The 23,519-nt window shown below is 34.4% G+C and overlaps 1 protein-coding gene across 2 annotated transcripts; it reads right to left on the bottom strand.

Moving 5' to 3' along the window:
- Positions 1 to 4,486: 4,486 nt before the first annotated feature.
- On the bottom strand, positions 4,487 to 6,207 carry LOC116343273. 2 transcript variants are annotated; one of them, XR_004201317.1, is made up of 7 exons: positions 6,074 to 6,207; positions 5,926 to 5,973; positions 5,514 to 5,724; positions 5,227 to 5,453; positions 4,975 to 5,154; positions 4,621 to 4,916; positions 4,487 to 4,590 (listed from the first exon to the last, which is right to left on the bottom strand). XR_004201317.1 is itself a non-coding variant. In XM_031771257.1 (6 exons), exons 1-6 carry the CDS (start codon positions 6,127 to 6,129, stop codon positions 4,688 to 4,690), a joined length of 951 nt encoding a protein of 316 aa, XP_031627117.1. In that variant the 5' UTR covers positions 6,130 to 6,207; the 3' UTR covers positions 4,487 to 4,687. The 2 variants fall into 2 exon arrangements, 1 of the variants encoding a protein (XP_031627117.1); XM_031771257.1 differs by having other exon boundaries at positions 4,487 to 4,916.
- Between the last annotated feature and the right edge of the window lie 17,312 nt (positions 6,208 to 23,519).

Here is a 23,519-nt window from a genome sequence, read left to right as displayed (position 1 = left end):
TTCAAATTGTTCAGCTGTACAATATGAGCTTGCAAAATTGAAATAGGTCATGGATGGAGATGGAGTGAGTGCACAGTTGATGGATTATGCTGAAGAAGTGAGAAAAAATCAATAGTGATTGACGCCAGAAAATCACTGCTGTTGCATATAACCTGGTGTGCCACTCATTTTTTTGCGGATTCCTCTTTCGAAAATAATGTATAACGGTTCAAGTTGGATTCAATGAGCATTTCGAGCACAATTGAGCACATTCTCAACACCCATAAGCAGTTGAAACCACTTGCCACCAATCGGTCATATTGAACTACTTTTTTTTATGTGGAAAATCGAAAAGAAAAACAATGGGTTTTGATTAAAATTCGTCGATCACTGGAATCGGATGGATTTCCGTGATTTTTAACAAATGAAAAAATGTCAATTGATTAAATGATTTTGATTGAACATCAAATCGAGTTAAATTTATGGTGAACCATTGAAGTTATCTATTCACATATTTTTATTGCATAGCTCACGCATATTTGGTTCGTAGTTTTATTTCATTGAAGCACAGTTCAGTCTGTCGCGCTTCAGTTTATGGGCTGAGACATTTTAATGTGCATTTGTGAACATAAAAATGTGCACAGTTTTTTTGGTTGTTGTTGCTTTTAATGCACATTTCGATTATGGAACATTCTCATTTCGAAAAATATATATTAGGTAAATAGAGAGTTAACTTAATAATAAAAATGGAAAATGATTTATGCTTTATAGTTGTATCAGCTGTGTATGCACTGTGACAGCCATTTCAGCGAGTGAGCCATAATTTATTTGTGTGTGTGTACACATTAAAAACTCATAATTTATACGCGTTGAACAAGCGAACGAATTGTCGAAGTCACAATTTTTGTGGAACGTGCAACTTTTAATGGAACGATGAAAGCATGGACTAAGAGATGAATAGCCGAATGCAACCAACGAGAAAATGAAACAAAAAAAACTGAATGAACCATATTTGGTGCACAAACATAACTATGTTGTTGGTCATACACGGAATAAACCCTCATTTTCATTCTCTCAATTATAGCATTATTAATTTATTAATAGTTGAAGCGCACACAATTTCGAAACAATGTCGAATCGAATGCGAATGCGTGTGTTAGTTGTCATTGTGTAAAACTTTCAAATGGAATCCTTTGTATTGCATTTTTTTTTTGAATGCCATAAATGTAATTTTCCTCGTTTGTGTGTCAATATAAATTCGGCGTAAATGCACAATCACTTTTCTCTATCTCTTTGTTCAACATCCATTCTCATTGGATGTTCATTTGGTTTCATTTTTCCTGTGTGATTTTATGTTTGCCTGTAGCATGCATTGTTCATTTTTAATTATGCATTTCAAACGAAATTTATATCGAAAATATTTTTTCGATTTTTTCCGAAGGGATCATCATCCAATTTCCACAGCAACAATATATTTTACGTTGTGCTATTTACTTGGTGGCCGAAATCAATGCTCTCGCTTTTGTAATGCGCCGAATGAAAGAAATCAGAGTAAAAGAGGGAGGATGAAGTGTGAGAGAGAAAAACAGGACTGAAATCGATTCTATTCCCGACCCAATTGTGAGAAATGCCATTGAAACGGACAATGCGATAATTTTTAACGAGAACAAAGGGAAATAACAGCACTTTGAATGCAAGAACATCATCAAAAGATAGATGAAGAGAGGGAGAGAGAGAGAGGGAGAGCCATGAAAAGGCGAATAAACATCATAAAAACAGCAGACGAATGCAAAAAAAAATATAAATGGCAATCGATTTATGGTGTCGCATACAGGCGTGCACATACTGTATAGCAGCAACAACTGATGGGTGCTGCAGTTCAATACATGTGCTGTGCCATTAAATTTTATACATGTATATTCTGGTCAAATGGTTAATTCGACGGACATCTGGTAATTTTGATACAAAGTATTTCTTTGCAATTGATGCCATACGATACCACATCTTCCCCTCTTTCTCACTGTCTCTGCTTGTTTTTCGTTTTCTATCGCTTTACGCCGATTAAATCATTCAATGGTTCCTATTAGACTTCAAATCTCATTTCGTTCAACGTCACACGGAATCCAACAGCCAAACAATTCGACAGCTTTGGACCGTCAGTCATAAAGTATGTGTCAGTGCAATGTGTGGCACGTGTGAAGAATTGACAAATTTAATTAACTTTTGTTCAAGTCGGAGATAAACTTTGGCACACGTCTTCTATTCAAATGGAACGGAAAACAAAAATTCGCAAATTAATCATCCGCTTTTGTCACGATGATCATCGAACTATGAATAATGCGCATTTGAAAAATGTGGGTGATTCTATCGAAATGCATTTTGATAAAATATTCTAACCGACAAATGTCATTTTAATTGGAAAAACCCATTATGACACAGACGAATACATCCCATCCTTTTAACACATTTTTGTCACAGCTGAAACTTCGGAAGGAACATATCGTTTCGCAAATCAATGAATTCATTTTGAAACGAATGAGTTTTGTTCACACAAAGGAAGAGATTTCGGGGGAGAGAGAGAGAGTTTGAACTAAATTCTCCAGTTTTTGAATCCAAAGGATTGTTAAATAATTCAAGTGCATTAAGAAAACGGTCAATTTCCATGTTGAAATCATCGAGTCGTATTGTGTGGTATTGAATTGAGAACTAAACAATAGTTTTCAAGTGAAAAACATTCGTTTGAAAACAGTTTTGAAATGTTAGTTAATCGAAATTTGCTGCATTTGCAATATGTTTCAGTTTCAATCCTATATACAATACAATAGATTGCAAGTGGAAACAAAAGCAGAGGAAACCAACCAGTTATTGCAATAAAGTTTTCAATATGTTTCATTACCACAATGGTTGGTAATATTTGTGTTTTTATGAATATTTGTATGGATTTGCCTCAAACTGTGGCAATAAGAATTGGCCTAATAAAATTGTTTCATCTTGGAAATAAGGAAATGAATTTTTTTCCCTGAATTGTTTGCGAATATGTAGCTTTTGAAAGATTTTCATGAAGCCACACCTAATGAATTGCTCGTTGCGTTCAAACATGCAAACAAATTGAATAAGCCGCATTTTATTTGAATTTTAATGTCAAACGTCGCTCAATGTCATGTTGCTATATAAATTGCATATCAAACGGGCTTTTGTATAAACGCACACACTGTGCTGCTGCAATAAAACTGATGCACGTATACATTATTTTACATCGTTTCTACACTGTTTGATATTTTATTTATTTATGTTTGCCTGTGTCAGTCTCTTCTATTGTTCTGCTTGTTTCGGGCCGTTTGCATTGTCTGTTCGGCTAGAATATTGACTCTTTCTTCCTCTGTCGCTCTTTTTCTCTCCGATTGTTTTCTATCTATATTATCGAACTGGCACGTTTGAGACGCGGCGAATCGCATAAGAAAAGGGAAAACCAAAAAGTGTGGCGCGGCGGGGAGAAAAGTTGAAAAGAAGTTCAAATGACGTTTATTAGATCAATATTGTCTTTTTTTCTTTCTCAAATGCTGTTGATTGCCTCCTCCACGCAGATACAGACTTATAACTACGAACAATAAACTATTGTGCAAAAATACGGCTGAAAATCAAACACGACATTGAAGACTTGAAAATGATTATTATCTGGTGTGAGGTCTACGATGTCTGTGCCAACGTGACATACACGCTATGATGAAAAAAACCCACTCAAATCCTCACAGCGGCTTTCAGTAAAATTACAATAAACTACAACTCTCTTCAGGAAATTGCTACATTCAACTTGAAAAAAAAAAGAAGAATAATGGAAAAAATCCAATCGTCTTTTCGAAATTATGCTGTCTTCATACGAGAAGGAATAAAAAAAAAGAATCGTCTGAAACAGACTATCATTCGACGAAATTAAATGCATGAGATTGATTTCATTGCAACAAAACCATATTGTATATAGGATTTTCCATTCGGAACTCGCTTAAGTAAATTGCATAAAATTAAATTAACAACCGCAATACTAAAGATTTATCCATACAATTTCGAAATACAATTTGTATAATCAAAATATCGATATGAGCCTAGTTCGTTGATTGAGATTTTTGATAAGTCTGAAATACAAATGTTCGCTTCATTCAAAATGAATACAACGTATTCGTTTTTCGATAGGAGTCTATTCATTTTAATAGCACCATTGTTTTTCTATCAGCAAATCTCACAAACGATCTCTTGTGACATATGTTCGAATTGAAATTTCGCGCATTTAGTCTATCATATTTGCTGGCTTGTCTATGCTACGCCTTTCATTGAGTTCTCATCAAAATGAAGAAAATATTGTTTATATTTTATCGAATTGATTTGGAACGCAAAATGAGAAGATATCTTAGCGTCATTTGGCGTTGCTTTTAGCAATGAATGTTTTACTGATATTAAATGAATAAATTTTTATAGCTTCGAAACATTTGAGAAAAAATAAAAATTCCATGCATACATTTCAGTCAATTTTATTGAATCATTTTTTTACTTCTACATTGACAAAGCAAAACTTCTATTAATAAAACTAGGGACTAAATTCTAATTGTGATGAATACATGGCAATGTATTAATCAGTGGAAAATATCCATTGAATTGTATTGGATGGCAGTTGTTTTCAGCTGATTGTTTCGATAGGTATTTAGTTATTAATTTTTCATTTGTACATAACTTTGGTGTCTATCCAGTGTATTTCGCCAATTGATTTGAAACCAAGCTTGCCAAAAAGTTTCCGAGACGGTGTGTTTACTTCATCAATTAAGGTGTAAACATCGAAACCCATTTCAGCCAATTGTTTCGATAGGTATTTAGTTATTAATGCAGCATAGCCTTTACCGTAATATAATGGGTCTGTTTGCAAAACACCCAGTAAGCCCGAAGGATAACTATAATAAGTTCAAATGTTAAATGTTTTTCCAAAATGAAATAAAGTGAATGGCTTACATAAATTCCCAAGCAACCATGGTGCCATCATCTTTTTTAAATGCTCCAATCTGTGGATTATATTTGCCCAATTTTTCAACGTAACTCTGTAAATTTTGTCTTGGATGTGGATATGCCGCAATTACTTTTTCCATATCACGAGAGTCGCGAATTTGTCGCAGTTCTATTCCTTCAGGCACTCTATTGATGAAAGTTTTTTTTAATTCATTTCATGTGTATTTTTTCATTTCAGTTTCTAAATAGCTAACTCACTGAATATTAAATTTCAATGCATTATTCTTTGGCAAATAGTAAAGTAGTGCCGGCTCGTCCAAAGTAATTTCAATATTTACTTCTTCAAGAGCACGCTTGAAAATCGGTTTGATTTCAGTTCGGATGCTCATGAAAAAGTAATTTTTAGAGTAGTCAACTAACTTCAACAAGCGATAGAGCCGATCGTAAGACTCATTAAACGTGTCCACACTTGCAGCATAACCATCCTAATAGATGAGTTATTATTGATTCGATTAATTTTGAATTAAAGATTTTCAAGTATTTACCGTAACCAAAAACGTTCCGTCGGAGAAATTGCCATTCAGCGAGTAAAATTTGACATCATTCAGTTTGGGATTTTGTTCAAGCCATCGAATATAGTTGCTGATTGTCATGTAAGCAATATAATTTTTCGTGCCATCCGGAGTATAAAGATTTTGGAGTTTTCTTAAATCTTTTCGCTGGATTTGAACCAATTGATCCGTTTCTTGACCCGAACTAAGAGTTTTTTTTAAAATTAAATTTAATATAAAAATTATCATACAAAATCACATTTGGGAAAAGTTACACTAATGATAAAAATGGTATAAAGTTGTGACGGATTTGCACGCAATCGGAAAAACTAGAAATTTGCTGATTTGTCCAAACGAAGTGCATGCATACCATGATAGTGAAATAATATAAAATAGTCACACGAACCTGACTTTGCCTTTTCCTTTGCTATGGCTAACGCCGGCTAATGTTGGCCTATAAATTGAATGTTAATTCAATATCGAAACCCCAATATTGTTCAAATAATCTATAATTTTCTTAAATTTATTTAAAATTATAAGATAAAGTGACTTACGAAATTAAAATTGCCAAACCGATTATTGTGAAGAACAAAGCACAACGAGCGAACATTTTCCTAATTGGTTTAATTTGTCTTTTCGTATAGGCAAATTGAACTCAAGTGAATTTACCTTGAAAGTGGCCCTATATTTATATTCAAAAGATGTCATTATATGTTTATAAGATTATATCATTGAAAAAATTCTTTCATTTCGAAAAGTTAGATGGAAAAGTTCTAGATATTTCCTATTACATGTTTAGATACATTCCAGACACCATCATGGGTTGTTTTTCATCATTTCTCAAAGGCATTTGCTAGAAATTCGTGTATTTTTCTGTACACCATCTATATGCGTGCTCACACCTCACACGTTGTTTGTTTTTCTAATAATATAATATAAGTCCAAAAATGATGTTTATAATAATATTATTTTAATGTGTATTTAACAAATTCGCATTTCCCCTACTGAAATTTTTTATTTTTTGGGATCTTAATATTATTATTGTTATTAATACATTTATATTTTTCTCATTATTCTTCATTTGAAGGAGAATTCCATAATTTACTCACACAATTACCTGCTATAAAACAATTTTGAAATATGGGGTGTCGGCGCTGAATCCACATCCATTTGTTTGGCTCTACGCTATTACTTCATGAACTGTAATTTAAACTAAACTACTATTGAACTGTAATTTAATCAATTATCCAACGTTCCTTTCAGGGGGATATTCATGCAATTTCTAGTTTCAAAAAAAAAAATTATAGTTTTAATAGTGCGTGAAGTTGGCCCTTCATATAAAATGTGTATGATTTTTTTTTTCTGAGAACCAACTTCACGCACTAGAAACACTAATCGTACTGTGCTAGTTGCTGTAAGTTTCACTAGTTTTCTAGTATGAATATCCCCTTGGTAACTTTCGTCCAACTTTTGGCTGGGATTACTCATAAATTTGCTACATCATTTTTTGAAAAAAGTTTTGATAAAGTAAATATTGATATTACTACGTATCAATCGTCATTGCTTTAGTATTTGCTATTCGAAGAAGCGTTAAAGTTCGATGGTCAGTTAGTTTGCATGAAAATTGAAAATCCATTGAAACTTTCGCCAACAGGAAATTAATACACTTTGGGCCCAGTCGGACTAAATTGTATACTTTTAGGATTTTTCTATAAAAAAAATCCTGAGGGATTTAAAAAAAATCCTGATGGATTTAAAATCAAAATATTAAAACAATACTCAAAATTAATAACAAAATAATATTTTTGAATTCATTTTGTTAGTTGTCATCGATTTTATGGAGCAAAACATATAATGCAAAACGAAATTGTCAACTCTAGTTGTCACCGAAACAATACATGTACAAGCAATAACAACAGAGAAAAATATGCTGAGCCAACATTCTACTACATGCGCTCACTACTTAGCTTCGTCGCTGTGATGCTTTGGGCGTACATGTGATGTTTATGTATTTGTATTGTTTCTGTAACAGCTACAGTTGTCAATTTTGTTTTGCACTGTGTCGAAGCTATTTGGAATTCGGCAACAAATACACGGCATTTTTCTTAATATAACATTCTTTTAATCTACACCTATAAACAAACATGTTGCACATCAAGATGTCACACATGCAATTTGATGCAAAATTTGCACCGAAAATGTGCAATTTGCTGCATATGCATATGCAACATTTCAACCATTTTTATAGGTGTACACATATGTTATATGATTAGCTATCAATTGACTCATCAAAATCATGATTATATATAGTTTCAAGCTTTAAAGATGAGCTTAAATCGACCAAAGTCAAGTCCAATTTAAAAATGTGAGAGCGTGTAATTTTAAAAAGAATACCACGACATTAAGAATAACACAGCTATACATTAAACGAGGAAAGTGTGTTACCGCCGAGTCAAGGCAATCGCACCGGAACTGATAAGCGTCACCAAAATACCATTCAGTGGGTTAAAGGCAGACCAGAAGTCGAGTTTACAGACCCAGAAGAAGTTGCAACATTTTGAAATCAGCGCAAAAATGCTACACAATGGGCGCGAGATTCATGCCGAATTTGTCAGCGAAAATGAAACTGGATTCAGTGTCAAGAAGAGCAAGGATCTAACCTCTGGAAAGGAGCGAAAGTTTAATAAAAATTTTACCATTTGGAGGTCAAAACAATTGTTAAGATCCACGTGCCAACTACGCAAAATGAAATTCCAAGTGAAAGCAACAACAAGCCACGATGTGAACGTATCGTAACCGGTTCAATTGAGAAAAAAAATTCCCCCTATCGAAATTGAAACGATTCAAAATATGGCCAGAGGAAAAAATTGTCAGTGGCAAACAAAACATGCCACTCATCATATATTTGAATCAGCTTTCAAAAAATATGTGGTCAACTCGATACAAAACGTCCGTTGCTGACATTGACAACACCATCGACATGCTATCGTCTACATATTTGACATGCTGCGTCTGGCCGCCATTATTTGCAGTCACGGCATCTGCAAATAAAAAAGTTCTAGTAGCTTATATACAGATCTCTGTATCTGTATTTAAAACATTTTTCGGCCAGATGATCTTACTTTCCGGGGACCAATTCGACCGAAGAATGGAATTGTCCCGTGAACTTCAGCATATAATGGCCACCCAACGGTAGAACCAAAGAAAATTCATCATTTAAATTGAAATAAAAACAGAGTTTCGTTCTTTTCTAGGGGTTTCCTACTTATACGAATGTTGCATTTGCAGACATACCAGAAGCTGATTACTTGCGTACAGTCCCCAACATGTCTAGATGTACGATTGACGTTTAAAATAAATGCTGAAAAATGAGAGAAGTTCTGCCAACTGCACATACAGTCGTATGAATATATTGGAACAAAAGCAATGTTGCCAATCGTAGATCTAGAAATGTTGGGGACTGTACATAATTAATGTCCAATGAAATTTAATAAAAAAACAACCCTAAAAATTTAATGTAAAAAAATAATTGAAATAGAAAATCAAAACTGTATTTTAAAAGTTACTCAAATAAAGTTAAAAATGATTAAGACAATAAAATGATGGTGTATATAGTTAAACCTAGTACAAAAATACAATTCGATTATATTCCAAATGGAATGTCGATGGTAACTTAGATCTTTTATTGCCCATCCAATTGACTTTTGTTCTGCTTTTTGGCTATTTCCAAACCATTTGTCCAAATGTCTTCGATTAGGTTTCCATTTAGTCCTCGGTAGAACAGTTATTTGCTTCAAACAAATCCATATTTGGTAGTTCCGAGAACGGGTACCAACAGATGTTCTGGAGGCCATTAGAATCTCTAAATAAATGTGGAAAAAAAGTAGACAAGTTAAACTATGCAATGTGTGCATGAAATAGACGAGCAAAGTATTTCGTTAAAACTTCGAATCGAAATGACTTTTAAGCAAAAATGTATGTATATGTTTCGTCCGTAAAGCATTTAAAATTTGTAGCTTTTCTCAATGGAAAAGTCTTTTTGATGTGAAATTGTGCAAATTTTCTAGCTGTACAACTGCCACAATCAAACATGCGTGTGTGTATATATGTTGACTATCTGATTGTGTGACACATATGTTCTCTCCATTTAGTCAAATGCAAAACTTTTCAAGCGGAATACCGAAACGGCAAATAAAAGCGACAAACAGAAAATGGAAAAAGCGACGAATCACCAATATAGTATATACGTTTAAATCGTACAACATTTTCTACGTCAGCCGGTGGAAAAGTCACAGACGACATCACAAAACTTTCCAATTCGTGAGAATGTTTGTGAGTATGACTTGGCTTCGTTTATTCTCTCTCTCTCTGTGTAAATTCGAGAGTTGAAGTTTTTTTTTCGTTCGTTTTCGTTATTCGTATTGGAATTTGTTATGCGTATTCGAAATGTATATTTCAGTACCTATTATATGTATCTCTGGAGCTATGCTAAATATTTGCATGTGCGTTGATTTCTCTTGTGAATTACGAAAAAGTTCCTGTTCGTTTAACACCGTCAGAATGTCGAGCTTTGCGAAAGAATTTGAATAAAAATGTTGCTCATCGGAATGAGCGGAGCAGCAGCAGCATTCATGGCATAAAAAAGGGAAACATGGCGTCTGATTGCACCATGCTGACTGAAAATGTGAAAAATTGAGTTTGGGTCGGGAAACTGGATGCTACAATAAGAGAGCCAAATGGATAAATAAAATTCCAACAATTTGTTCTATTTTGTGTAGATATCTTTTTTGTTTGTTTGCTGTTTTGCCTTTTCAGAATAAAAAAAAAATGTTTAGAGAATTTTCGCTTTTCAAAAAGCTACATAAAATAGCAGCGAATACAATATCGGAATCAAAATACGTTCAAAAAAACACACACAAAACATGCCACATTTTTCGGAACAAGTGCTTAGAATCAACGAACAATTTGTGCCAGTTGTCTTTCGTGTTGTTGATTTTGAAATGAGTTGCAAATTAAAATTCACTTCAAATGACTTTGATTGACAATAACAACAACCGCTTTGAAACAACCGAAAATTTGTCAAATTTCGAATTCCAATGAAATTCATCGAGCCAAACAAAACAAAACCAACCACAACAACTGACATTGTTACACACAAATTTTCGAAAATGCAACATCCATGGTCAATCATTTTTGTGTGTATGCATACCATGGTATGCATCGAAAAATGATTACATTTTCAAAATACCCCGGAACAAATACGATGCGAAAAAGATTTAAATTAGTGAAAAACATTAATTTAAATGAATTGCAATATCGTTGTAATAATTCCTCGGGGATTTTTTTGGTACGTACGAGAAATAGCACAATAATAATTTAACCGAATTTCACTTCATAAAATTTCAAAGTATAAATTGCCATTTGGCGGGAGTGATCTGTTACCGCGTGTCCATTTCCTATGCGGTTCGGCTGCTTTTTCCCACATTCGAAATCATGCCACAATGCAATTGTAATTTATGCTGTAAATCGCCTTTGCAATATTTAAATTGATAATTAAATTTTTAATGACATCACACAATATTTGTATGCATTCCATCCACTGAATTGTATTTATGAAAGCATTGTGTGTCCATTTGGGCAAACAAACGTAAAATGTGAGTAAACGAAACAAAATTGGACTAGAATTAATTCAAAACGTCTGCAGAGGAACGGATGCAGAGGCAAAGAAAATATCGTGTTTGCAAAATAACAGTAGCCCATTTAGATTAGTCATAGTAATCCGAAAAACAACATCAATAAAATCGGCAAGCCGACAAAAACAGTGACGCTAGCGCGCGCCTCAGATATTTATGTGTTCCAATTAAAAAGCCAATGACTATCTGAGCATCGTGCTTCACACGCGAACCAAAGATTTTTCGGTCATGTTTATTGCATGCGAAAATGCACCGAAATATTTGCTATCTATCTATCTCGGACCAGTTTGGCTGACTGCTTCACATTATCAGCAGGCCTCGTAAGCTTGCCACTGTGTTCGTTTCCGTTCAAATACAACTGCGAAATGAAACTAACAAAAAAAGTAGGTTAATCAGCATGTGATCGCCATTATTCGACACGCACACACAATTTATTAATAATAAAATTTACTTTGGTGCGAGTGGGCTGCACAAATATTTATTATTGTAAATTGCAAAATGACGCTAGCGCTTGTCCATAACACGCTTGCACCGGACAATCTCATATAACAATAATAATCATCGTTCCGATTTAATCGCATCCTTGTGTGTGCAATCAATGGGAAGATATTAAATTGCGAAACGCCTCATTGGTTCATTTTATGTGTTTTCATGTTAATCAGCTCTCGTTCTCGATCTATTATTTTTTTTTTTTTCATACATAATTGATATGCAATGCAGTGTGTGTAGTTTTAATGGACAAATGAACTATAAATTACAAGTCTTGTTAACAGCGTCAGGGTACAACAATTGGAAAATATATATGCATTAATAGATCTGGGTGCATGGGAAATGGATTCGTGCATATATTTTCTTTTAAAATATAAAAACAACAATCGATTTCATTCATCCCCCTCGTTGCACCACACTGTGATAGAGAATGGAGATTGCAAATTGTAATTAAAGCAACTATTAAATCTAAATATATCAATCATACGGTTTGCGTGCGTGACCATTATTGACCATCAACAATGACGACGATTTTGTGGATGGAAAACTCAACATATTCCGGGAAACTTTTAAATTGTCCAACCCGGTTTTCATCCCATTTATGTGTAAATCGTCCATTCGCTTAAAAGTAAATGTCCATTTGCAATGGGTAGTTTCTCTCTCTCTCTCTCTCTCTCGACCTCTATTTATTCAAGAGGATAGCTTTTAATGTTTGGTTAGTAATCTGAATGGAAACGAATACCATATTTCAATTGAATGCAATTGTTTCCAAATAATGTTTCATTTAATTCCGTTTTTTTTCATTTATTCGCGCTCATTTTTTATGCTGTCTGTATTTGTTCTTTTTCACTTGAAAAAATAAAATAAAAAAAATTAAGCCAAATGCAGCACAAAACGAAAACAAAATAGCCGACACAATTACAGTAGATGCTTTTTTGTTTTGCTGCCACATTGAATGAATAAACTACTATAAAACTGAAACTGCCGAAAGAGAGGAAGAGAGAGAAAGGAAGAAAGAGAGAATTTACAATGAATAAATTGCACATAAATCGCCGATGCTTTTTGAAAATTTTTAATGGCTTTACATTTGGTATCCCCCTCAATCTGATTTGTGTCTGTGCATTTTTGATTATCGTGCACAACTAACTGCATGCATGAATGAAAAACTAATTTTTTGTTGTTGCTTTGCGACTTTTCACAGGCCAAAATCTGGGCCACAAATATCAAATAATAAATAGAGCAAACACAATAACATTGTACTACCACACCTCCAATTCATTATGATTTTTCCGGGATTTCTCTTGCATTTTACATCTGACACAACGAACAATACACCGAATTGCGGTTTATCCTTTTTTTATTCTGAAAAAAAAACTGTTATATAAAAATACTTTTTTTCCGCAAGGATGCTTCCCATGCTTTTCGCATCTATTTTCATTTCGAAATCCAAACAAATGTACAAAGCCGCATTATGTATGTCATACAAAGTGTAACAAAAAAAATTCACAATGCAAAATATATTTAAAAACGATCTCGAAACAATCGAAATAAAAACACAAAATGAAAATCATTCAAGTTAATGAAAGCTTTCCGAATGTGAAGTGACTTGAATCGCAATTTTCGCATCGAATAACATTTTTGTTCAATTCGAAATTTGATATGAAATATAATTCCGCTCAGTTTCATTAATGACAATGCTGAGATTAACTAAAAAAATCCAACAAACAATGCAAATTAAAAACCGAGCGACATCCGTTATCCATTATAGCATGCAACGTGCTATCACTTTCAGCCAATTTTAGCAATTGAATTATTGACACATTTTGATTTAACTTTATTTTTTGTAAAAAAAATTTGACACTGGAAAAATTCCGTGAAATGAAAAAAAAACCATCGGAAAAACTGATTTTTTTTATTTTAAATTACAGTTTCACGATCACATTCATTCGTTGTGAGTGATATGTTATGTGGGAAAAAATCACATATTATATTCTTTCAACCGAAAAAAAGAGCTTAGACCTGAAAAACAATTTCAAATCGTCGAAACATTTGTTTGGGATTTTGGCATTTTTGTTGCCTTTTTTCCCTATTAAAATCAAATGGACTATGGACGCTTCTTTAATGATTTGGTCGAAAAATCCCATTTGAAGTGCTCCATCAATTTGTTCAATTTAGCAAAAAAAATACAGTGACAAGGGATGTAGAGCGTAGCCGAAATCAGTTATGTGTGTGCGTGTGTGTGCATTGACTAAAATGTTTTAGACATTTTTTTGTTTTGTTTTTTCTTCATTTCATTGAATATTTGAAAATTCGTCAATTCATGTGTGCATATGTGAGATTTGTGAGAGGGACTATATGTTTGACGTTGCGTCAAGACTCAAGCGCCCGACATTAAGAAGATCTTGTGTAAATCTGAGTAGTGAATTGGCACACAGTAACAAGTAAAATATTCGAATGTGACCCATGTTGATCCGATTCCATCAAAAATTACATCCTTCTCTCTCCCTCCCTCCCTGGGATGTATGTGTTTCTTGTCTTATTTGCGCAGTCTTTTCAATCGTTTGCCTCTTGTTTATGTGAAGAAGCTTGTGTATGCGAAAATATCGGATTAAAATAAATAAATAAACGAAAGGAAAATTCAAGACGTAGTCGTGTATGTTGTAGCATTGCTGCAGCCATCGTGTACATAAAAGTGAAAATGAAATGATTTCGATGGAAAAATGACAGTGAAACCGTTTGGATGACTGTGTGTATTTCATTCGACAACGAAATTGCGATGGAATTATATACACTCTTTTTTTCGGGGCTGTTCTTATTTTCTCAATAGCAGATTTTCAACAGAAGACAAACTTCTTAATCCCTTTAGCGTGAAACTTAGTTTATACGTAATGGAAGTGTGTGCATGAAATGCGAATCATACTTTTTGTTTCGTTTTTATGTTTCACCGTCTATCGTCTGTTCACTTTCAATTCAGTTCAGCAGCTCTTGTAAGAAAGCAAAAGCCAAAAAAAATCGTGTCAGCTTAAACCCCCACATATATATTCGTATGATAATGTATGTATGTGTCTGTGCTTTGCCATACAGAAAACCCCCGAAATGTTCCGATTTTTTGTTTTCTTTTTCGATTTTGTTGTGTTTATTCTCGAGTGAAAATAAATTCATGTCTTACTTTCGCTTTTATTTTTCTTTCGAATCAGATTTTTTTTTTTATATGAACACGAACCCTTCGGAGATTTTTATTCGTTGAATTTAAATTGTGTGCAGTTTTGGTGCGGCTCAAAGATTTTCATTTTTCTTTCCTATCAAAACAATGGACGACAAGGAAAAACCAAATTTTATTACAAACAATTCGGAATGTTGAAAATAGAGAGGCGAAAAAGAAAGAAACGACAAATTTGGTCAGAAAAATGTGGCTGGATGTAACAATGATGAGAATAATGGTGATGTAGACGCGTACAATATACATTCAACCGAATTGAATAATATGCCATAAAAACCGAGACGAGCAGAAAAACAACAAGCATCATAATGAGACTAACTAGGAAGTACATGAGATGACGGTGTGTGTGTGTGCGCAAAATTCAAAAAGAATAGGAAAGTGTATTCGTTTCGGTTAGTTGCACTTTCCGATTGAGTGATCTAAAGTGATGTAGCTGAGCATGGGAGAGGGAGAGAGATATAAAAAGCCACCCTCATCGAGTGGCGACGGTTTACGGCTGCTGTGGCATTGGGATGATATGGACCGAAATCTCGAAGTAAAAATGAAATGCTTTTGGGTATTAGTCTACAACGAAAAGAGGGAACGAATGAGAAAAAAAGAGATTTCATTACGATGGCACCAGCGACGCTTGTATCGAAAATCGCTTGAAAGCGACGAAAATCATACACAAATCCATAACGAGCAAACATATTTTTATATGCTCTTTCGGCATGTTGATCCATATGGCGCGCGTAGCCAAACACAGTAAAGCAACCACGGCACTCTGTTAAGGAACAGGCAAGTTGCTATATCAAATTCAACATGCATCTATGTTATATTTTATGCGAATCAAGAAACGAGATGTGCTATTGTCGATTCTGATGAAAAATCCATAGAAATTCAGAAAGCGTTAACACAAAGGCAAGAGAATCAAACGAAAGGCGCACATACGCTGCCATCCATATTTATTGAGATTATTAAATAAACTAAATAATCAAACGAGAATGAGGAAGAGAGAGAAGGAGAAAAGGAGAAAAGGAGAGAAGACGCACATGGAATCGGAAAATTTTCGATTTGAATTCGATGTAGAACGTGTAGCGATACATTTTCATGTGCTATACACACAAAAGGACCGAATGAAAATTATGCCCTACAACCAAATCTCAAAGCCACATCTTGATTAGAATTCTTCCCGGGCTCAACGCATGCGAGTCATATACTGGGTACCGAAGAGCTGAGAAAACATGAAAAATCATCAAACCGTAAAGCATGAATTGCCACACATTTATTTATTTATTATTAATATAACAATATATTTCGATATCAATTCGGGCACGCAGTGCACAGCAAAATACAGAGAATAGACGAGAGCCGTTTCTTTGTTATTGAATATAATGATATTAGTGGCAATTTTTATTTATTGCTTTGTGTGTGTCTTGCAGCGTAGTTTCTTGCCATTTGTCCACTTGCATAATATTGAATACAGACAGATAAACATCTATCGATGATGATGGTCATAGCGCATAGTGTGCAATAGATTGCTCTCTATGTCTATGTGCACGCAATGCATTGATTGCGGTGTTAGGGCCATTTGATTTTTATTGAATTAGCGACGCCTTCGAACGTGATGATGTGTGCCCATCACAACACAGGGGGGAAGAATATAACCAACAAATAACATAAAATTACATGATTTCTACAACAAATTTGTAGCAACATGCACCAGCATCTTTGTGGAGATTGATGAAACACAAAATCAATCGACATTTCAAACAAACCATAACATTGATCGATTAGTTTGGTTTTGCAATAGACATCGAAGAAAGAGCAAACCAACACAAACAATATGCTTCCGCTGAATTTAATCAACTCGTAAAATTAATTGCAAACCAAAAATATTTGGCGTATGTGTGTATCACATCGAACCGAATGCATGCAATGGATAGTTCGTGTGCGTGTATTAACTGCCATCGCTTAAACATGAGGGGCATATAAAATTTAATCAAATAAACTGATATTTTGCCACAAGTTTTCTTCGGGCCAATCTCCAGCCATAAAATGCACATGCTTTCACATTGTCTTGTCCTTTCACTTCGAATGTTGCAATGCTGACATTTTTCGTTGCGAAAACCTTGGCATTTCGCATTTTATATCAATGTTGTCATATATTACACCGTCTCTATACAGATGATGCTAGCAAATTCAGCAGTTTTTGTTTGCTTTAGTCCTCAAGCTGGAATTATAAATGATAATTTGTATTCAACACACACGCAAATGGAATTTTATTAAATTTTCAAAATAGTCGCTTGAACAAGAGGCGACAATATACATTTCGTCTTTCTTTCGTATAAAACAACTTGTATTTTGTGTGGGTGCGTTTGTGTGCTCAATGGATAAACAGTAGTTTGAAACAAAAACTCAATTTTAATCAAAAGAAAAACAGAAACGAATCCACCAAATATGCTGTTCAATCACAAGTTTTCCGCACGGAACAATGAGTACAGACGAAATGCAATGGTGTTCCAACTGCTAATGCTATTCTAGACTCAAGCATGTTTCGTGTTAATTGGCACAAATCCAATTCTTTTTTCTTGTTCACTCACCCTCTCTCTCCATTTGTGTGTATGTCTCCGACTGTCGATAAAACAGCCACAACGATACACAACATCGAAATAAGTTTAGCTACTTTAATGCACTCTGAGGCTTCTTTTGTTCCATCGGAATGAGCACTTTGCTCAACCGAACATTACAAATTTTCCCAATTTTCAAATCTGTTCGTATCTGATATTGCTGAAACCAAAATCGCATAATAGCACGAAATACGAAATGAAAAACAGTAACAACAACTGGGAAAAAAACCCACTCAATTCATTGGCATCGTATTTCATTTATTTTTGGCCATTCCATTGGAGTGTAGTAAAAGTGCTTCTTCTTTCTATTATTTACAAGTTTATTTATTTTTCTCGTTTGGCAAATAATGAAATTATACTATTGCGACTGACATGAAGATAAAACAGTGAGCAATGGCCCATTGTTTCCCACAGCGCTTGTATAACTGAAAGTAACCAATCGACGATACGGAAGAGAAGGCCCGGCACACGATTGACGTAAAATGTGGTAAACATTCATTTTAATGAGCTTGATTTCAGCCACAATTTTCTCTTAAAAATGTAACTTTGTACGAAATGCAACTTTAAAGTTTTTATTTTATGGCCTTCGATGACATAAAATATGGAAGCCATAAAGAAATTCAGTGGAAAAAAAGAAATCAATACGATTTCATTGGTTGGTCAACGGTGAAAATATTGCCGCGTTTCAAATGCGAATATAGCCAAACCACGGTTGAAACAGCCATCGTTTTACAATTTCGAGGGAGCAACCATCTCTATAGAGTACACAAAATGTGATTTGGCTTACGGCAAAGTTTCATTTCACACATATTTGTAATGCAAACACACAAAAATACTGGATTGGAAAAATAAATTACGATCGTATTTACTTTTTGTGGCCACCACTTATTTCACACTCTTGAATTGCTCTCGCACTCACACGTACTTTGTATTGACTGTAGCCCCAAAAAAACAACAGCAACCATTGGAAAATGCATCAATATAGCACATTTCAAAATTTATTTTTTTGATTACATATCGGTTTTTTTTTTCTCTCTCTCGTTCTTGTTGAATTGGCATTTCACGCCAGCAACTTTTTCTATAAAATGTTGCCGTAGCGGTGAGTGTGCATTTTATATGCAATATTGCGTAGCAAACATTTTATTATTTCAATTTTGGTTTCGGTCACTTTTCAACGTGACGATTGTAATTTGATGGCTGACCGAATCAATTTCCATCCCTGCATGAATGGAGAAGACTCCATCCAATATTTTGATGAAATTAAAAGCAGCAGATTTTCAATTAACCAATTCTCATCGATCTTCTCTTTTCAACTCTCCGCATTTGAGCGTATGCGCTCATTGCACTTTTTAAAAACTCATTCGCTCCGCGATATTCAATCAATCAACGCAACCATTTTCACATTTCAATGATTTATTTGAATGATTTTAATGAGTTACAATTTTCTCTTTTCGTTCGAACCTTTCCACGGTATTTTTGCTTCGATGGGTTTCATTTTGAAAGCACTGCTGTAGCAATGAAATAAATCGTTGACCGTATGGTTCATGACCCTACCGAATCGAAACTAACGTTTTTTTTTGTTTTTGATATATTCAGCCAAAAATTCAAAGTCGCATTTTTCCGTTAGGATTTTGTATTTATCAAGATAATCATGTTTTTATGGAGAGACTTAATTAATTATTATCTTATGCCAAAGAGAGAGAGTGAGAGAAACAATGGAAGAGATTAAATTGTAAACATAAACAAAAGAGACGAAATTTTGTCTCTATTCAAATGTCCATAGAATTTATATTGTCGGTTATTTTTTTAATCAGATTATGCAAAGATTTCGAAGAGTTTTTTCTCCCATATTTTTTTTTGTTCATAATTTATGGCTGATTTGAGAGCTTCATAATAATTAACAGAAAAAAAAAGATAGTTTGGCAATTAAAATTAATAATTTGTTCGAACAAAAATTGTGAAACTATAATCACATGTCATTCGACACACTTCAGACCAAAAAATTATGGCTTCGTTTCAACGCTCTCATTTCACTCATCGATTCATTTGTGTTTTCGTCATGGCAAATGATCGATTTCAACTCACCGCTCATTTGTGATATTTTGTTTAACTTTTACACTCCTAATCAATTCAAAAATAGGTAGAAAAAAGTTTAATTAGCAAAACCTTAAGTATAGCTTTGTCATTTGAATAAATTTCACAGTGGAACGCTCACGCCAAACCTAATAGCTAATTTTTCTGTTGGTTTGAAAACCATTTTCGATGTGTTTACTCTGATGACGTTTTTCTTTTCTTTTGCGCTTTGTGAAACATAATATTTGAAGCATACGAAAATTACACGTTTTGCCCGTTTATAATCAAACGCGTTCGGCCGGTTCGTTGGTTGTTGTTGTTGGAATGCAGCTTGCCGTATAAAAAGTGATCAGAGCAATTAATTGATTTTTGTTGAATGTGCTCGGAAATGTTCGGATGGTGTGTTTTTTTCCTTTCATTTCACTCATTTTAGTGTTTTATAACTTCAGCAAGCAATGCACGATCTAAAACCACCTGCTCAACGACGCTCAAACACTCGAAAGAACACCGAACAAATTTCGAGAACAGCAAAAACAATGAGCGATATTTCAAAAACCAAAGACGTGAAACCAACAACAAAATAACAACAACTAAAAACAAAACAAAAACATAACGAATTCAAAATGTGCCAGCAGCACATTCATTTCGACCGTATCAAATCGCATCTAATAAAGACCCTATTTTTTTCTCGACACATAAACCGAAATTAGTGTATGCTACTTTTTTTTCATATTCATTTGGTGAATATTTCGTTTGCTAACCATCGCCTTCCAAATGAATCGTAAAATTCTTCGTTCTTTTCTTGTCTAATTTTAGACCGTTTTTTGGGAAACGCCAAATTTGCTACAACCGTGACTATTCTGCGAATAAAAAAAAAACACTTGGTGTTTTTTGTTCAAGCGTACCGGTGAATTTCAGGTAACTACGGTCGCGCTTTTGCGCTCGATTTAGCCCGAATTACGATCATTTTTATTTTCGTTGTTTCTACTCTTGCGTCTCTCTGTTTCTCTATTATTATTTTATTTTCGTTCATTATGTTTTGGCCAACACATTTCGATTGTCTCTGTCCATGTCTTACATCACATGCGTTCACAGGCGAAAAGAGTTAACTCAATTTGTGTTTAACTTCATCAAGCTGTAATGATGATGTAATGCAAGATGCGACTGACCACCTCGATGATGGGTTTGTTCACATAATGAACTAGTATCACGGTGTATATTTCAACAATTTTGGCTTCTTCAATTTCAATCTTTTTTCAAAGACAAAACAAAATTCTTCTTTGGCTCAACAACGGAAATATTAACTTAGATACAATATTATTACAAAAAAACGATTGAAATTATTAAATTTGAAATCAAAACTGAAATGATCAGACAGGCGATTGCCATTTTTGATTCTAATGCAGAAAAAAACATGACGCAAAAACATACACAAGAAGACAAAAAAGCATTTGTAAAATTATACACTTATTACGATCATTCCTTGAATTCGTTCCCAAATGATCATTCGTCTGCCGCACCGAAATGATTAAGCAATTGAAATCAAAGTACGTAAAATGAAAGAAATGCTCTCGAATCATCGAGGCTCATCCTCTTCAATATTTTTTTTTTCGTTCAGGCATCCAAATGGAATAAACGAAATATAATGAAAAATTATAGCTTTTAATGCATTGACCGAGGATGCAAACATTGTATCAGCATCAGTAATGAAATTTTTTAACTTAATTTCGCTGTCCAGATATGCAGCTTCTCTCTTGAGTGCTTCATCAAATGCAATTTTGCTGTTTTTTTATTCGTTTTCGCTTTCGCAAAGAATTCCATTTTCCTCGACACAGACACAAAAACGAGAAAAACAAATCGTGAACACTCGATTTGTTTAATTCTGAAAGAAAGTCTAAGCATAATTGCACATCGAACTGAATTCAAATATGAAACTAGCTTGATTTATTACATCCACACACAAACATTCACACATCGCTGCAGCCAGGCATTCGGCTTTGGATTCGATTCGTTGGCGCGCTGCCTTGAGAGTGCATTCTCTCAATTTTCCTTATTGCAAATAAAACAAAGTTATTAGTTTATGATTGCATCGCGTGTGTATGTTTTTGTATATACTATGTGTATCGGTTGATTCGTGTGGGCTTCTTATATTCCCGTATGCGCGAGCGCATTTCTATGGCCAATTGTAATTTGGCTACATGCAGTTCAAGTGAAATAAAAACGTGAGCAGGTTATATCGATATTAAATTAAGTTCGTGATTACAAAGCATAAAATATCAACTTGAATCGAGTTTATCGTTGCCTTTTTTTCAGTGTATGTGCAAGTGTTGTGTGTATATTCATTGTTTTACATTGGAAAAAGCGGTCCGAATGTGACTGTGATTTTGCTTCTCATCACTCGACCAGCACTACTACCAAATTGGCACGTAACGAACAAATGTTCCGCTTTGTATAGCTGAATTCGGTCTTACTCTCTCGGGAGCAAGAGGAAGAATGAACGCGCGGCAGGCAAAACTGCTGTCATTAGGCGGCAACACATTCATGTATTCTTCGACACTTACCGTTTCTCGGCCGGCTTCAATTTTTCGTTTAATTATTCCGATTTGTGTTCACCATTTAGATTGTGCAGTCATGATTTCCCTTCGAAATAATTAAACCAAATACAATTCGAGAATAGTACATCTTATTTAGAAACCTGCTATTTAACCATTTGTGGTCAATTCAGCGCTACTGGATTCCTTTCTCTATCCCCCCTCCACCACATCTTGCGCGCCGCGTTTTGTTTTGTCGGGCCAAAACAAATTCTTCTAATAAGTTTCCAATTTGTTCTCGTTTTTTCTTTCACGAATTGAATATCTCTAACCGACCGTGTCGAAATTGTCGACAAAACAATATGTATACAATCACACCACATGGAGTTAAACGCGCACGAATTGATGTCTGCCATTTTTTGTTACAATTTGTGAATTTTTCATTTACACGCCGATTCAAATCGATAAATAATATCAAAATAGAAAATCTGAAAATGAAACCAAACGAGAGAGGAAAAGATGTGAAACCATTCGAATTAATAAAGATGCTCAAGAAGCACACCAAAAATGTGATTTGCAATTCGATTTCATCGGACCACGGGAGAGAGAGAGAACACATTGAACGAATAGATATTTATACATGTTAAGAAGAGATCACGAAAGATTCGATGCAAAGAATGAATGAAAGAAGGAGAAAGAAATGGAATAAAAAGAATCCAGCACCAGAAACGAATTTATCTTTTTCACCATTTTGGCTGTAATGCCAATTACTTGTTCAGACTTCAGACAGAGCCTGAAGGCGTTTATGGTTTTTATAATTTTTCTTGTATTTTAATTTAAACGACCTTTCGTAGGAGAGACCAGATAGAATATCGAGTCAAAATGCGATGCGCACATATCGACACACATTCCATTTTCAAAGATATTTTATCTGCGTTTCCCCCCATTCTGAGATTCCAATTTAAGATCACTATCAATTTGTAATTGCACAGGAAGCTGAAATGATCCAGAAATTCGCCTCTTTTTCAAGTTCATCTCGTTTTTATTTTCATTTTATATAAGACGGCCTCTCTTTGTCTCTCAGAAGAGAGAGAAGAAGAATATGATGGTGTTGTAAAAAATGCGTATGTGACACCTGTTTTTGGTAAATGCTTGTAATCATTTTAGCATGCACGTATTTCATGGTGACAAAAATATTTCGGGAATGCATACAATTTGACAGATTAGAAAATGCATTTATCACACACACACACAAAGCGAGTCACACACTTGTTCGAGTCACGAGAAGACAACATTGTAATAAAGTCGCTCAGAAAACCACCGTCTTCGATGCCATCATCAAATGCCAAAAGCGTTCGGCTGTGAGAGAGAATTCGGTGGAATGG

The sequence above is a fragment of the Contarinia nasturtii genome, unplaced genomic scaffold, assembly GCF_009176525.2.
Source record: "Contarinia nasturtii isolate CC-2019 unplaced genomic scaffold, AAFC_CNas_1.1 Cnas_scaffold_993, whole genome shotgun sequence".
Taxonomy (NCBI): Eukaryota; Metazoa; Arthropoda; class Insecta; order Diptera; family Cecidomyiidae; genus Contarinia; species Contarinia nasturtii.
Note: the sequence above shows the minus strand (reverse complement) of the source record. Positions and strands in the feature narration are given on the sequence as shown.

Bases quoted from the DNA above. Each gene is read 5' to 3' on its own strand.
- LOC116343273 (XM_031771257.1), bottom strand. From the start codon at position 6,129: ATGTTCGCTCGTTGTGCTTTGTTCTTCACAATAATCGGTTTGGCAATT. The intron at 5,725-5,925 runs GTTCGTGTGACT...AAAAACTCTTAG, and splicing joins AAAGGAAAAGGCAAAGTCAG to TTCGGGTCAAGAAACGGATC. The intron at 5,155-5,226 runs GTGAGTTAGCTA...TTTCATCAATAG, and splicing joins GCATTGAAATTTAATATTCA to AGTGCCTGAAGGAATAGAAC.